Source organism: Sinocyclocheilus anshuiensis, unplaced genomic scaffold (genome assembly GCF_001515605.1).
Source record: "Sinocyclocheilus anshuiensis isolate Anshui unplaced genomic scaffold, SAMN03320099.WGS_v1.1 scaffold524, whole genome shotgun sequence".
NCBI lineage: Eukaryota > Metazoa > Chordata > Actinopteri > Cypriniformes > Cyprinidae > Sinocyclocheilus > Sinocyclocheilus anshuiensis.
This window is the reverse complement of record NW_015555703.1, coordinates 2,116,453-2,133,335: the sequence shown is the minus strand read 5'-3', so window position 1 is coordinate 2,133,335 and position 16,883 is coordinate 2,116,453. Positions and strand designations below refer to the sequence as shown.

General features: G+C 38.6%; 1 protein-coding gene across 1 annotated transcript in view; it reads right to left on the bottom strand.

The window, feature by feature from the left end:
• Window positions 1-10,041: 10,041 nt before the first annotated feature.
• The window catches only part of LOC107671670 (corticotropin-releasing factor receptor 2-like), a 64,428-nt gene continuing 57,586 nt past the window's right edge, over window positions 10,042-16,883 (bottom strand). The window contains exons 11-12 of the mRNA XM_016464580.1: window positions 15,674-15,715; window positions 10,042-10,195 (exon numbers count right to left, since the gene is read on the bottom strand). Of these exons, the coding sequence (XP_016320066.1) occupies window positions 10,055-10,195; window positions 15,674-15,715 (183 nt within the window). The 3' untranslated portion in view covers window positions 10,042-10,054. The remainder of the gene's footprint in view (window positions 10,196-15,673; window positions 15,716-16,883) is intronic.

Genomic DNA, 16,883 nt, shown 5'->3' with positions numbered 1-16,883 from the left:
ACAATTATGTATAAAAACAACTAGGGAATTCACAAGCCTCTCTATATATACAGGAATCTAGTGGTTACACAATGAAATTACAGGTTTTTATTTTTCTGTTCTCGCCAGGAGGTGCTATTCTGCCTTCAAAAATTGGATTTTAAAGGCCTAGTCTCTATTTTAATCTGAAATACTGCATTAATTGAAAAATAATTAAAACAAATTAGAAAACAAATGTGTACTATTTTCAATGGGAAAATGTATCATAATTATTGCATAAATATTAATTAGTACCATGAAATTCTCTCAAAATACAAAAGAAAAAATATTATTGAACAAAAATATATTACAAATGATTTTACTGAAGAAAAAAAGAAGAAGTTACATTTCAGGTGGCCGGTCACTTTTGACCGCGAAGACCATGAGTGTGACTCCCAAATGAGGAGCGCACAAGTTAAAAGTACATATTAGTCCTTAAAGTGTACATATTATAACCTAATAGGTACAAAAAGAGTACCTTGAAAAGGTACCACCCCAGTGACAGCTTTTGTACCTTTATTTCTGAGAGTGAATGAATGCACTTTGTCAAGTGAAGTGAGTGAGCTGTGAACACTGTATTTATTCTCAAATGTAGCCACTAGATGGGAGACATGCATCATATACAAACTAGAGACTCACTGAAGTGCCTAACAAGTAACTGGTTTTGTAATTAATTATAGCAAAAATAATAAAAAAACAAAAATAAAAAAAAAATATATATATATATATATAATAAAAATAAAACAAAAGTCACCACATTACAAGACATAAGTGTAACCAGAATGGTTCTGTAGTATTCAGAAATTCAAATGATTTAAAATGTAAAAGGGATTGTCAAGATATTACAAAATGTTAAATATTCTGTTCCGTGAAACATGATTTTCCCAACATTAAGCAATCATGTTAAGTGGCCTTCAAATAAATTTCCCCATGGTCATGTCTTATTATGCATTCAAAATCAAGTTGAAATAAAACAAGATCACATAATAAAACAACCATAAAAGGTTGATCATAAACAGATGATTTTTCATGTTTACATCCTTTATGGGTCAGAAATGGGACTGGGTTTAAACAACGGGTGCCTGACGTTCTCAATACCTAAGATTTTACAGAATCCACTGCCAAGATGCTCTGGAAAGGACTAACAATGTGATTATACAAACAGTGACAAACATAAAAATGTAGATGTGTATGCATTAGTGAGTTCTGTGCATGAAAGCCATGTTGCATCAAACACAAAAGTGTGCCGTCCTGCTGGCTCATTCCTGCAATTTCACAGCTTAGTTTCCATTATGTTAGACCTCAGGCGGGTCCTCTGTGATCAAGGGCACTGGCATTTTCACTCAAAGTCAGCACATCAGGTTCAAAGCACATGGAAGTGTCCTTCACGGTTTGGTCTTTTAATATAAACATATAGCATATAAGCATATAAACATGCTATTACGTAAATGAACAAAGGCCTGGAATTGTAACTTGTCATGCAGATAAAACAATGTGGTGATGCTTGTGAACCTTGTATTTGAGGCCTGCAGTGTGGATGGCAAATGGGGATTATTAGCAGCACACATTTATGCCACCGTTTTAAATTCTCTGCTTTAGATATAAAAGCATGTCTAAAATGCAGTCTGGCTTTTAGCCCTTCTTTCTGGAGGTCTCACAGGATTACAGTGAATAAACGCGGGGGTTGTTTAAACTGCGAGAGGAATGTGCATCATATGAATGAAAAAACAAACAAACAAACAAACAAGTAAACAACAGAACTGCAGTGATGTGGAGAATATCAAATCACATTGTGTTTATCAGTGACATTTCATATTTGAGATGTATGAGAGATGTCAGCATTCTATAATTTAAGGAACATTTTTCACATTAAGAAAAAGGTGTAAAAACAAAATGCTTTCCCAGTAAAACAACTATTGGTTTCAGTTTATATATTTTATCTGCTAGTTGCCAAGCGTAACCATTAAATATCATTTTGACATTACAAAGAAAAATATGTTTTTGCTGTATGGGTTTTCAGGTAACACAGTTGACAATTTCACCATTTTGACTCATAATTTCAATGGCAGGCCTTGTCTGTGAAAACTGTAAATTGACACTCCCAGAATTCCCTGCATGACACTTCATATTTGATGTTTTTTTGTTGAAATAACTATGTTTCTTCTCAACTGTGTACATTAGAGTTTAATCTTTCATCTAATATTGTTAAATGAATGTTTATTGCATTATTTCAGTATCATGTGTGTTAACATGATAGTGTTTAGTGTTTGTGTGAATGACACTGCGTGCACCTTCTATATATAAGTATTTTCCTCCTCAGCTCATAGAAAAGCTGTTTGTAATGAGCTTTGATTCATCATGTGACTTTCTCATCACCACCTGTTCTGTTTATGCTCTTAGACTGACATTTGGGATTTGGCCAAAATGTTTTAAGTATATATGAGTCTAAGTCTGTCATATTAATAAAACTGTACCTAGATGTCATTGATGTCATTGATGTCATTGAGCTAATGCTCTGCACTGCAGTCTAGTCTCGGCTGAACCATCTCAGCTAATCCACTAGAGTTTTTAATCCACGCTGGTTAGGCTTTTAAAGTATGTTTGGGTCACTGGGGATGAGACATTCTCCAGGCAATGCAGTGGCCTTCTGCTACTAAAATAGCTTCAAACTCCAGCTTATACTGCTTACATTACATTATCTGAACCATTTTTGCGATGACAATCAACAGTGTTGATTTTTAGTAGCTGTACATTATGAAGTCATTTCCCAACAGAAAAAAAAGAAAATAATGAAAAAGAAAATAATAATATGTGTTCCCTTTCAGTCAGTCACGTTCGACGTTACGTCAGTGACTGACGAATTGGGATCTCGCTAGAGAGACCAATCACCTTCGAGTGTTAAAGGGGTCATATGATGCGATTTCAAGTTTTCCTTTCTCTTTCTGTTACACCAAATACACAAAATAATGATCTTTAAAAAAGCATCATATGACCCCTTTAACAAAACAAGCCAATAAGTGTTGGCGTGCGATCTTTAGGTCGCGCACCCCGCCCCGCAGCGCGAGTATATAAGGAGAGTGCGTGCAGTCGCACATTCAGCTTTTCGCTTTGGAGCTGAGCCTTTCAGCTGGTGTGGTTACCAAGCAAGTAGCATTACAGTGAGGGCATCCCCGTCGAGTGCGTCTCCACGGGCCCCTCACTCCTCCAGCAGATCGCACCCTCTGGTGTTCCGCGATGAGGTGACTGAGTCCTCGGACAGGGTGGGATCTAACATCTCATTCGGGCCTTTCGGCAGATGACGGGATGTCGATCACTGCATCGGGGGATGAGCTAGGCTCTGGAGATGAAGTCTCAGCACTGTGCCTTCCGGGTCGGGTGCCTGTGCTCCACCTCGCTGCCCCACTGCAGGTACGTCGGTGGTTCTCCTATTCCCGCTTGTTCGGTTCCTGGGGGCCTGGCTAGCGCTCCCCCGACCATCTCGCTGGCTTACGAGAACCATCAGACTCGGCTATGCGATTCAGTTCGCCCGGCGTCCTCCCAAGTTCAGGGGCATTCGGTTCACCTCTGTGCCAAGCAAGGATGCTCCTGTCTTGTGAGCGGAAATCGCAGTCCTACTAGTTCAGGGGCGTCCACTTTACTTCAGTGAAAGCAGCAGATGCCCCTGTCTTACGTGCAGAGATCGCAGTCCTGCTGGCGAAGGACACGATAGAGCCGGTCCCTCCAGCCGATATGAGGTCGGGGTTTTACAGCCCCTACTTCATTGTACCCAAGAAAGGCGGTGGGTTACGAGCAATCCTGGACCTGCGCGTTCTGAACCAAGCCCTTCACAGGCTCCCGTTCAGGATGTTAACGCAGAAAAGTATTTTTCGATGCGTTCGTCCGCACGATTGGTTTGCAGCGATCGACCTGAAGGACGCGTACTTTCATGTTTCGATCCTACCTCGACACAGGCCGTTTCTCCGCTTCGCTTTCGAGGGGCGAGCATATCAGTACAAGGTCCTCCCCTTCGGGCTGTCCCTGTCGCCTCGTGTCTTCACCAAGGTCATGGAAGCAGCCCTCGTCCCGTTGAGGGAAGGAGGCATTCACATTCTCAACTACCTCGATGACTGGCTCATACTGGCCCAGTCTCGAGCACAGTTGTGCGAACACAGGGACGTGGTACTCAGCCACCTCAGCCGGTTAGGGCTTCGGGTCAACTGGGAAAAGAGCAAACTCTCCCCAGTGCAGAGGATCTCTTTTCTCGGTATGGAGTTGGACTCGGTCAATCTAACAGCGCGCCTTTCAGTAGAGCGTGCTCAGTCCATGCTGAACTGCCTGGAGGCATTTCAGCTCAGGAGGGCGGTCACACTGAAACAGTTCCAGAGGCTCCTGGGGCATATGGCATCCGCTACCGCTGTTACGCCACTCGGATTGCTTCATATGAGACTGCTTCAGCGTTGGCTTCACGACCGAGTCCCGAGATGGGCATGGAAACGCGGCACTCACCGGGTCTCAGTCACCCCATCCTGCCGCCAGACCTTTGGCCCGTGGTCGGACCTTGCCTTTCTTCGGGCGGGAGTTCCCCTAGTGTAAGTGTCACACACAGCAACGGACTTCGCCCTACGGGTGACGAAAGTCACTGTGCGGTCCCTGGGTCAGGCAATGTCCACCATGGTGGTCTAGGAACGCAACCTATGGCTGGACCTAGCACATATGAGGGAGACCGAAAAATACAGATTTCTGGACTCCTCGATCTCCCAGGCTGGCCTCTTTGGCGATGCGGTTAAGAACTTTGCCTAACAGTTCTTGGCCGCACAGAAGCAGACGGAGGCCATAAGACACATCCTGCCCCAGCGGGCCGCCACTGCCTCTACATCGCCACCGGCTGCAGCTCCTCTGCCTGCTCATCACCGAGGGCGCCTGTCTCTGCCCCTGCCAAGCCTGTAAAGCATCAAGGCAAGCGGCGTTCCTTGACTATGGACGTTCAAGTTTCAACTACGGGCAGGGGTTCCCCTACTTCAAGTGTCCAGGCATGTTGTTGTCTCAACAGATGCCTCTGCCATAGGCTGGGTTGCCATGTGCAACGGGCGTGCAGCACCGGGCACCTGGACAGGGCCTGGTCTATAGTGGCATATCAATTGCCTCAAGTTGCTAGCAGTATGGCTTGCTCTGCGCCACTTCAAATTGCTGCTGCATGACAAGCACGTACTGGTCTGGATGGACAGTACCGTGACTGTTGCCTACATCAACCACCAGGGTGGTCTACGCTCCCGTCGCATGTCGCAACTCGCCCGCCATCTCCTCCTTTGGAGTCAGAAGCATCTGAGGTCGCTTCACGCCGTTCACATCCCAGGCGAGCTCAATCATGCAGCCGACGAGCTCTCACACCGGCCCGCCCTCCCGGGAGAATGGCAAATCCACCCCGACAGTCCAGCTGATCTGGAGACGTTTCAGGGACGCTCAGGTAGACCTGTTTGCCTCTCCGGACACGTCCCACTGCCAGCTGTTCTACTCCCTGTCCGAGGGGACCCTCGGCACGGATGCACTGGCACACAGCTGGCCTCGGGGCCTACGCAAGTATGTGTTTCCCCAGTGAGCCTTCTCGCACAGACATTGTGCAAGGTCAGGGAGGACGAGGAGCAGGTCCTCTTAGTAGCGCCATACTGCCGGACTTGGTTCCCAGAACTGATGCTCCTCGCGACAGCCCCTCCTTGGCGTATTCCTCTGAGGAAGGATCTCCTTTCTTAATCTTAAAGACTTAATTAAGACAAAATATTTAAACCAAGATTTAACCCTCCTTGAGGTCAGATATACATGTAGATATACACTGTAGACATACATTTTTCAGATATGTTTCTTAGAAAAATAAAGTTGTTTCTGTTTGGTGGCAATTTTAAATTTCATCGATTGTTTTTTTTTTTTTTTTACTGATACATTGTTGTCAAGTATGTTTAGAGGCATTAAAAGGAGTCTCCTGAATCCCGCACAGATCATCAGTCTGATGTAATCAGCAACTAATATTGGCTAATGACTACATGAATGAAGTGTCATCAGACAAGAGAGGCTCTTTCTGAGTTTTCGCAATGTTTTATATTAAAACAGAGCAATAACACTGATTGTACATTTATGTAAATTGTTTACATCCTCATACTTTCACAATTTAAGGCATTTGGGTTTTTTCATTAAATTACAGAAAATACATTATATACAAAGTATGTTAAAAATCAAACACAAGAAAACAAATATAAATATAATAAAACATTTTGAAATACAAAATTAATTTAAAATGAAATGAAAATGAAAGTGTTTTGTCTTTGGCAAATATACAGGAGAAAGTTTCACCCTTCTATTATCTACATAATTCATCTGACCAACTAGTTTTTACACATTTTTATTCAAAGGTATGAAAATCATGTATCACTTTACAATCTTGATAAAGAACTGGAAATTCATCATCACTTAAATCATATTAACAACCTTAATAACACTTGTCCAGATCAAGTTTTGCACAGAGCTTGATTAATCAGTTCATTTGAAAATAAAATACTGTCGTTCCTCATATAAAGTCTATTTACATGAATGAACGCACACCAACAGCTCTTGGAGATGATATGGTGATACAATGGCCTTGTGACTATTCCAATATAATATGAGTTATTAAGTGTCTCTTTATGGAGGTATTATTACTTGTCATTTGGATTTTTATTGGACAGCAATACATTCAGTGATGTCTTGCAACTAGACTATGTGTTTTCAGTATCATTAGGATATATAAAAATAAGTATTTTGGAGATCACAGATTTTATTATTATTTTTTTTTTAAACGATTAAACTTTATGAAACTAAAACTTGTTATTTACTACAAGTCAATGTATTAAACCATTTACACTGATTTTAATCGCTGAGACCCAAAGGTATTTGTTATCCTGTGGCTCCCTCTGGAGGAGAACATAAGTATTCTGGCCTTTATCTATCATTCCCATTGATATAAATGACTGATATTTCAGAAATCGTACAATCTACAGCTGATGTGTACAAAGTTTGGTGAAGATCTCATGAATGGCCTAGAAGGAGTTTCTTAAAAAAAAAAAAAAAAAAGTTAGAATGGCGGATAAACATTATTGGAAAAAAATTGGGCTTGATGCAAGTATTCAGAAGAAACAACTACTTTGACAGAGCAACAGAGCAAAAACTAAAGTTGCATATTATAGCGCCACTTTGTGGCTGATTTCGGAAGATTTGTACATTTTACTAGTGAATATGTCTGTTTTCATAATGGTCAGCATTTTGATTTGACATTACCAGCTGCTGAAATTTGATTGGCTGCTGACGGTCATGTTTGTTAAATTGTCCAAGTGATTTTCAAAGAATATGTTAGCACGTGACCCAAAAGCAAGAAAATCAATTTTGCACTTTCTTTAATGACATGGCTGCGGTGTTACAAGCGTTTTCAGTTGTAGCGCCCCCTATGTCCGGAATTTGACAATTTGCTGTATGTCTTCAGAATAACCTGTCAGCATTGTATCCAGTATTGTTAAGTTTGAACATTCTGTTTGGCAGATATAGGTCAATTTACAAAAACTGGTGACGCATGAACATTTAATTTCCTTATATCCTCGCATTGCTTTGATGTATCAAAATTCTTTGATAACGTTTGTCATGAGGGTCTACAGGTGATAGGTAGCCTACCAAGTTTCATGCAAATTAGACCAAAAGTCTAGGAGTAATAAAACCTTACATATTTTATATTTTCTCTTATAATCACATACATCATAAACCAAAGGACCTAAACTTGATGTTGCCTTTACTAATTTTAAAAGAAGCTTTGAAGATGATTGACTGACAGACAGACAGACAGATAGATAGATTGATAGGCAGATAGATAGAAAATGTATTTGCACCTGTAGTTACTTATGTTTACACAACAATAATTGTACTAAAAACGGAAACGTTTTCCCTGTTTTTGAAAAGTTGTCAAACAACATTGTCAAAATTATCACCTTTCACAGGGATCGGCAAAAACGACTAAAAACACTGTATTATTCATGATAGGCCAGTAGATTTGGTAGAGAAACACTATGTGCCTGTGCACATTCCTATAGACTGAACACATAATACATATGCTCATAACATCACAGTTTTCACATATTCACGTTTTTATAGTTTACACAGACAATAATGGCATTTTCAAAAACTTTCACTTTGAAACCTGTTTTCAAAAGTTTGTGTTTTCAGTCTCCAAAAATTCTGTTGCAGTGTAAATGAGCAGCCAAAACGCATAAAAACCCTAACAAAAATTAACCATGGTTTTATTATAATAAAAGGGTAGTAACCATGATTTTTTTTTTTGGGCTGATTGATTGCTATTTGTATAACTACAGTTTCACTATAAATACCATGGTTAAACTATGATTAGTGTTGCAAAACCATTGTTAATTTGTGGTTACCATGTTTAAGTTTTCCATATTTAGTTGAAAACGGTGTCATGTAAACACCCCATAATCTCTAAATCTATGAAACTGCATTCAGCTGGACTTGCCTGACTAGGCCTGATTACTGCAGGCTCTGTTCAATTAAATCAACACTTAAATTGAACTTTTTCAACAACATGAGGCTGGTTAAAAGGTCTCACCCAGTAACAAACTATATACAAACTAACTATACATACATAAAGTTTGCCACTCTGGATCAAGGTTTACTGCGGTTTACTGACGGAGCGGCGCTGCATTAACGGAGGGTGAGGCAGGTTGATGAGCAGTTGTTAAAACATACAGCAAGTTACTGCAGATATCAGACTGAACACTAATGTATTTCACCAGTGCTGGATAATGTTTGGACTGGATAGCAGAGGTTGCCATATCTGCTGCTGGTGTAGAGATCTGGAGAATCTAGTAAAGTGTGGACTGAACTTTAGATCCCTTTATAATAGAACTCTGGGACTTTTTTTTTTTTTTTTAAATAATTGATTTGCCAGATCAGTGTGCTGAGTGCTCATCCATTCCCTGCCCTAAAAATTATTATTAAGTTCCTGGAGTGTCTTTACCAACTCTAGGTGGCATAGTCAGCTACCAGGAATATTTAACTTTTTCCCCGCCAATTTTTTGTCATTTAGGAGACTGAATTTTCTGGCCTTCCATGTTTTTACTGGATGCTATTAAATATCTTCTGAAGTAATATTGAATGTCTGGATCAAAACAGTGAAGATGAAGCAGAAAGAACAAGCGATCGCACATGTAAGTAGATGCACATGTAAAATAATGTAATCATCAAACATTATATTACAACAGCATATAGATCAAAACTGCCTAACATTACCGAATGAAATGACGACAAAAAAGTGGTTTAGGACTGTGAAGCTTTGTGGGTGTTGATGGACTACAACATCTCGATCTACTCTATCTATATCTTCTTGACCATCGTTCTGAATCCAATCCAGACGTAGTCTTTGACAAAAACATTTTTTTCAAAATGTTGCTTTTTTTACATAAAACTTGCCCACATACAAGTGTAGATAAAACAAGACTGCATGAAGCTCGAGCATGAATACTCGAGCAGAGGCTCTGTTATTTCTTTTGACATTGCATGTTCAGATATTCATACAACAAAATATTCCAGGGGCCATGAAATTTCTGTGAAATTATGCTGGCGGTGGGTAGATAGATAGACAGATAGATAGATAGATAGATAGATAGATAGATAGATAGATAGATAGATAGATAGATAGATAGATAGATAGATAGATAGATAGATAGATAGATAGATAGATAGATAGATAGATAGATAGATAGATAGATAGATAGATAGATAGATAGATAGATAGGGTCTTCTGGATGGTTGCATCTACTGAGTGAAAAGAAACATTTCATCAATTCAGTTAAAACCCTTCAATTCAGGGGCCATTGTCAAAATTACACAAGATATATAAATTAAATTTGCTGCTTGTCAGATGTCACACTCCTGACCATCAAAGGCCAAAAACAATCACTTGGTCTCTCATGCCACTTGCAGTCCAACTGTGTGGCTGAATTATAAAAGAGGAAAAGCTATTGCGTCAAGGTCAGACGGCTGTGGTCTGCTTGATGCTGTGAAAGCTGATGCGGGTGGGGGAGGTGGGGATGGACATGGCTCTCGCCACTCTGACTCGCAGCGCGTGTTTGTCTTGCCAGCGGTGCCAACGTTTTCTGGCTGCAGAACGTACCTATAAAGAAAAAAAAACATGCAATCTATGGTATTTTACTTTCAGCATTTTAACTTGTGGAGGACAATCTGCAGAATTCCATGAAATGTAAATGGTAAAACATACTACACTCTTTTTTTTTAATGCATTTAGCTCATTGCTATACGGCTGCTAGAACATTCTGAACCTAGTTTCCCAAAAGCATCCTACGCTTAGGTAGATTACATCTTATGATTGCATTACAATTCATTTTAGTTTTGCCACCTGTTTAATGCAGTATTTTTTTATCAATTTAAAACAATACTGCATAAAACATCTCTTCCGTGAGCACTTAACTACATCTTTAAAAAAAAAAAAAAAAAAATATATATATATATATATACAGTATATTACTTTTTATACCGTGCTCTGACAATGATTATTCAATGCATTCAGTAAAAATGTGAAAAGTACAACTGTTTGTCTTATTAGCACATCGGCGGCGCCATCAATGTCTGTCTGCGGCTCCCAGCTACGACTTAAGAGGCTGTTCAAAATCCCAGTGGGCCACAGAGCACCACTCACAGTTTTCCACTAAATTGCATGATATTAGTCACAAATAGTTGTTAACTTCACGTTCGGTGTGCGACCTCCTTTACGCTTATAGTGTCACTGTGTTGTATAGGTATAAAAAAAGAAAGTTAGATGGGTTCCTTTCATATTTTTACTCAATGCTATGTTAGTAGCATGCATTAGTAGCTATGCATACACCCTTCAGGTGTGATGAATGTCTGAAGCCAGTTTAGAATCATGAGAATTTGCAAGCTCCGCCCACCAAGGCACTGCATCTCCAGTGCCTCAAAAACACACGCCTGCAACATCACTCCTCAGATTTCCCTTCTTCAGGAAGATGGTTTATCTGTCTGTGCTTTTTGAGAAGCCTTTGGATTATTGAATATCATGTTTCAGCAACCCATGTTGAGTAGTTTTATCATTCCTCATGGTGGAACACGATGCCCTTTTGAAAGTGTGTGTCTCAGTAGACTTTATTATGAGCGAGGACACACACAATAAATGTTATTTAGTTTGTTTTTTTTCTGCTTCCAACACATGAAATTCAAGCAATGACTGTTCACTTGCTGCCTAATATATCCCACGCCTTGACAGATGCCATTGTAGCGATACAATCAATGTTATTAATTTCACCTGGCAGTAGCTTTAATGTTGAAGCTGATCAGTGTATACGCATGCCATACCATACCAGACCTTTAGTAAATAGATTAGTTTAGTTAACATACATATTAATTGCCCACATTTTTACAGATTTTTTGCTTTTTTTATGTTGAGATTTTTTTTTTTTTTTTAGTTTTTGAATTTGTTGCCAGAGAAAAGGCGACAAGCCTTTGGGCAACAGAAGCATTTCTGCAATCCAAAGCAACTGAAATAAAGAATCTTAAACAGCCGTAAAACAATCCTTTTATCTATTTTACAACAACCTGAGCACTTTTGCGTAAGGTTTGAAAATGATGAATAATAATAAGGTACCTAAATACCAGCAATGCTATGCAACATAAATACATCTTGCAGATTTAGTACTTACCAGTACTTTACTTTTGTTTCACTGTTTTCTGTATCTGTTTATTCTGTTGCTGTATTAAGTTATTTGTTGGTTATCTGTCATTTAGTGATTGAAAACAGAAGCACATTATGCCCATTATTATCTATAGTCTTAGAAAAATGGTTCCCAACCTTTATTTTTGTTTTCAGATGACCCCTATTTCACCCCCCAATCCCAACCAAATCAGTTGTTAGGTTTTTAATAAATGCAACAACATCAGAAACATAAAATAATGACATTATCAATTATGGTTGAGTGACTACAACATGATATGTTATCTACTAACATGTATTACATGTTAAAAAAGTTTTGTTAAAAAAAAAAACTGACTGAAAGCCATTTTAAGAAAAAGGTTATGAATCAAAATTATGAATGGTTATAGGTGTTTTATCTGCTCTGTTAATAACACTATACCTTATTATCTGAATTGCTTAGATTTTTAGAATGCACATTAACTTATTTCCATCAACTGGTTAAAATTTACAGCTGTGCATAAAAATGAAGATTTTTGCACTGCTTTGAACAAAAATGGCAAACGGGCTGAATAAAAATGTAAATCCACCTGTCTGACAGCAGGTGGCACTCCTGGAACAAGAGAAATAAAGCTGTTTCCATGGTAACCACTGGCAGTATAAATGAAAAAAATGCCATCCAAACTTTTCGCAAGAGAGTCGGTTCCCTTTAGAGATACATTCATATAATTCAATCATACTTAAATTCATTTAATTTCCTTCATCACTCGGATGTAAAACCTTTCACTGCCTTCCGCCATATTTTCACACAAAACAAAATCTACGCTGCATGCTGTGCCCGCCGCGTAAGACCGGTAATATCTTAGCTTAATGCTGGACAGTATTTACTTTGAGATTTTCAAATCATGGCAATAATGTTTTAATGATAATTAAAAAATTAAACAGAAATAATGACCATCGAGAATTTTATCGTGGTTTGTCGTCAAACTGTTACCGTTTCATCCCTACTTGTAACCCTCCTACTCGCGACTCCTTGTAAATCTTTAGTGGTCCCTAGTGGGGGTCACGACCCCGGTGTTAGGAACCGCTGTCCTAGAAGGTGTACCATGACCTTCATTCAAGTCACTTGAGAAATCGGATTCTTCAGATGATCTTGTTTTTGGCCTTGACAACCCTTAAGAAGATTGGTGATTTACAGCCCTTATCGTTGAGCCCGTCTTGTATTAATTTTTCTCCTGATCAGATGAAGGTTTCGTTTTTAACCAAAGCTTAACAATCTAAGGTTGCCTCCATTCCATTTCACTCTCAGGTTGTGGTGTTGAATTATTTTCTTCTTCGACCTTTGAGTCAAAGGAGGCTGAGATACTGCACAAGCTTTGTCTTGTGAGAATGTTATTGAATTATGTTAACCACGTGAGCCAGTGGCATAAATCTGTTAAGTTGTTTGCTTGTTTTGATGGCTACAACAGGGCTGAATGAAGAATGTCACAGTAGGTTAAGAAAGCGATCTCTCTTCCTTGAGGCACATGGGTTGGCATTCAACCTCACTACTAGGAGTGTTTTTTTTTTCAGCAGGAATCCTTTAACTCTTTCTTCACCATTGATGGTATTCTCTGGCTTTCTGTGTTTCCACTGTTATACATTAGGGGGCGTTATTATATATCTTCTGAAAGAGTACTGAATGTCTGGATCAAAACAAGGTGAAGAAGCAGAAACAATTGATTTCATGCATTTTTGTCAGCTTTTTGTTCAAAATGTTGTTTTTTTAATGAAACTTGCCCACATTCAAATGTTGGTAAAAAAAAAGTAATGCATGAAGCTAGAATATTTTATTTTTTTTTTATAAGCAGAGGCTCTGTTATTTCTTTTGACATATTGCATGTTCAGATATTCATCGAATAAAATACTCTGGAGGCCATGATTTTTTTATTTTTTTTTTAAGATCAAAAATGCTGGCTGCGGAGTTAAGTGTGCGGATTTCAAAGGATGCATAGTAGTATATTGTTTTAACCCTCAATAATTATTTGTACAAATATTTTGCCCTAGAATAGTCTGGTCTTCATTCAAGTGTAAGATTTGAAATAATACATGCTGTATTTATACAGTACATAATCATTTTCAAATGTTCAGATAAAAATCTGTATTTGATTATCGTACAAATAATGCAAAATCTTAAATATTTCCGAAGCATTTCTTCATGAATTGTTTCTTAAACTTTTCAAAATCCTAAAGGTTTGTTTATTTTAATGTTTAAATTAGACTTTGCGTAACAGATTTACAGTGTGACCCTGAACACCATTGTATGTATGTGTGACTGTTGTTGTGTCATTGTGTTTGGTACCGACTTAAAAATAACCAGAATTTATAGTGGTATTTTATTTATTGCTAAGAGCAACAAATGCAGAATAAACTGTAATGCACTCAATCGTATAGCGTGACTGAAGCTAAACAGACCTAACCTATGCGAAAGCACAGCACAGCATTGATCTGCAGCGCCTCGTATGCTCAGCGGCCACGCGACTAGTTTGCTGGAGCCACGTGCATCTGTAGACTAGCGCTGGTTAATTCTCACACTTTAATAGTATTTATAGCTCCTAACAGGCTGTGACTATGAGGAATGATTATCTCAAAATGTTTGTCGATATGCAGTTTTCCCTATTGCTCACGTGCCACTGATTATCCCTCTGCGTCCCAATGTTGGCACACGTGCCATAGGTTGCCGACCCTGGGATAGAGTAATATGGACCTGATTTGTAGCTTTCTAAAAGTTTTACATGAAATGCTTGTTAAAAAGAAGCAGTGCTCAGAAAAAAAGCACCGGATGATCATATTATAGGCTTTCCATTTTAAACCTGTCTTCATTTAATCCGTCAGTCATGAGAGAGGATGCTTTTGCCTCCATCTAAACACAGCTGACATAATGACAGTTGATATTGACATGGTTTGATTTGATGTTGATGTTGTCTAGATATTTGGTAAGATGAGCCATCTTGAAGAAAATATTCTCCATCTTGCCTGGGGTCATAACAAAAATCCAATTATTACCCTAAATACAAATCAGATATAAAGAGAGTCCATTAGACTGCAGAATAACATTCTAAAAATACACAAATTAAAGAATAAATAAATGTTTATCTGGCAGGGAACCCAAACAATGATTCAGCTCTAAATGACATAGCTTTAATTAGTTCATTTGTGAAACTTATGAGACCACATTGAAAATCATATATATATATATATATATATATATATGACGCAAGCATGTCCTTTTGAGGCACTGGTGACACATTCTTTAAGCATCATCAGCCAATCAATTGGCGTGATTCTATACAGGCTTCAGACAATCACGTTCCCATAGCAACAGCTACTGATGCGTATGTAACCCCCTGCATGTTCAATTACTACATTTTTTGACTAATTTGATAATGCTGTCAACTACCATTAAAAGTGACTCCACTTAATTTAAAAGATTTTTTAATTCCAAAAAGTTTCACCCACAATGCAGAAATTTTAATAACATGTTCACACATTTTATATGTGAGCCAGCTTATAGCTATACCCACACAAATAATATCAGTTTTACCGTTCTGTTTTGACATAGAAGAATGAAATCTCTGGAGAAAATGACAGATGTGTCAAGGGATACTGATATTAAGAAGATACCATTACAGTTGACTGAAGAGGCATCCTATAAGTAATAAAAACAGCCCTATTAAAAGAGAGCAGTTTGCAGGTTGCTGATAAATTGCTCTGCTCCTTTTGGTGTTGGTGTGAAGTGAGTCAGTGTAAATAGCCTCCCACATAATAACAGACTTGGGTGGCAGAGAACAGATAAGGTGACGGGGTGATATGGCTGTGGAAAGGGCTTGTATATTGATAGTCATCTTCCAGTTCTGTCCAACCATGAAATTAAATACATGATTGACTCACCTCCCCATTAAGAAAGCAGTAAAATACCGACACAAAGAATCCCTGTTAGAAAAAAAAAAAAAAGTAATCAGTTAAACAGTCACCTTAATTAACAAAACATTGCTAAATGTAAATAATAGAATTTAAAAATGATTTAAAAATGTGAAGATTATAATTAAATATGCCATTGTGATGGACACAAGAAACAGTAGTCCATAGCACAAAATATCATATTTTTGGCCTTTTTTGGATGTCAAGTACAAGAGTATGGTGGTTTGACAGTGGGTCTTATACCACAGGCATATTCTCACAAAAAAACAAAACACCACTAACACCAACAACAAAAGAACTCCCTGGAACAAAGCTCCATCCAAGAATAATTGGCACAAGGTGTCAGCTCCAGTTCTGAAGACCAACTGCAGCGAACAATCAAAGGTTGCTGGGAAATAATGTTGTCCGGGGAAACAAAACTATTTTCCACATTTGAAGCCCTTAAAATATTCATGAGAGCAGAAGAGGAGATAGACTCCAGACCTCTTCAAACAGAATGAGAGCAAGAGAGCCCACTCAAAACACAACCTAAGACCAATAATGGTCTTCAAATATCTCGCACAATATCTTGTGCAATTTTGGCATCTCTACAGTTCTTTCAGGTACACATGACAGACACAAGAGTAAACAGAATTGCACTCAGTCATTATGATACCAAACACACTAGGGAAATCACATTGATTGCATAAAAGCAATGGCTCATGCATCATCCCACGAAGGACTCAAACCAGCAACATTTCTGTTATTAGGCTTTCCCTAATAGCTAATAATTGGAGCTTTACCCACTGGACGAAACCTCCCACAAGTTTGGCATGTTACAGACCAATTTGAGTAAGAATACATATAAGGACTTAGAGACATCGCTGTAAAGTAGATGGCAGTTATCCTTATTTCTCCTGTTGTCAGAAATAAAAATAGTCATCCGTTTGCTGTTGCCAACTTGGCACATCCAGTGTAGACAGATTCACTGATTATAATGAGCTCTATGTGCTTTTGCTGTAATGTGTTGCGTCAATCATGTCCGTTATGGACAGAGTGTAAACTGCAAGTGCCACTACGCTTTCCGTTTCACTTCCCGTGAAAACAAATTATAGTTTCTAGCATTCAGCACGATGTAACACAATCTGTTTTTTTCTTGTTCTTCCTTATATATATATATATATATATATATATTCTAGTA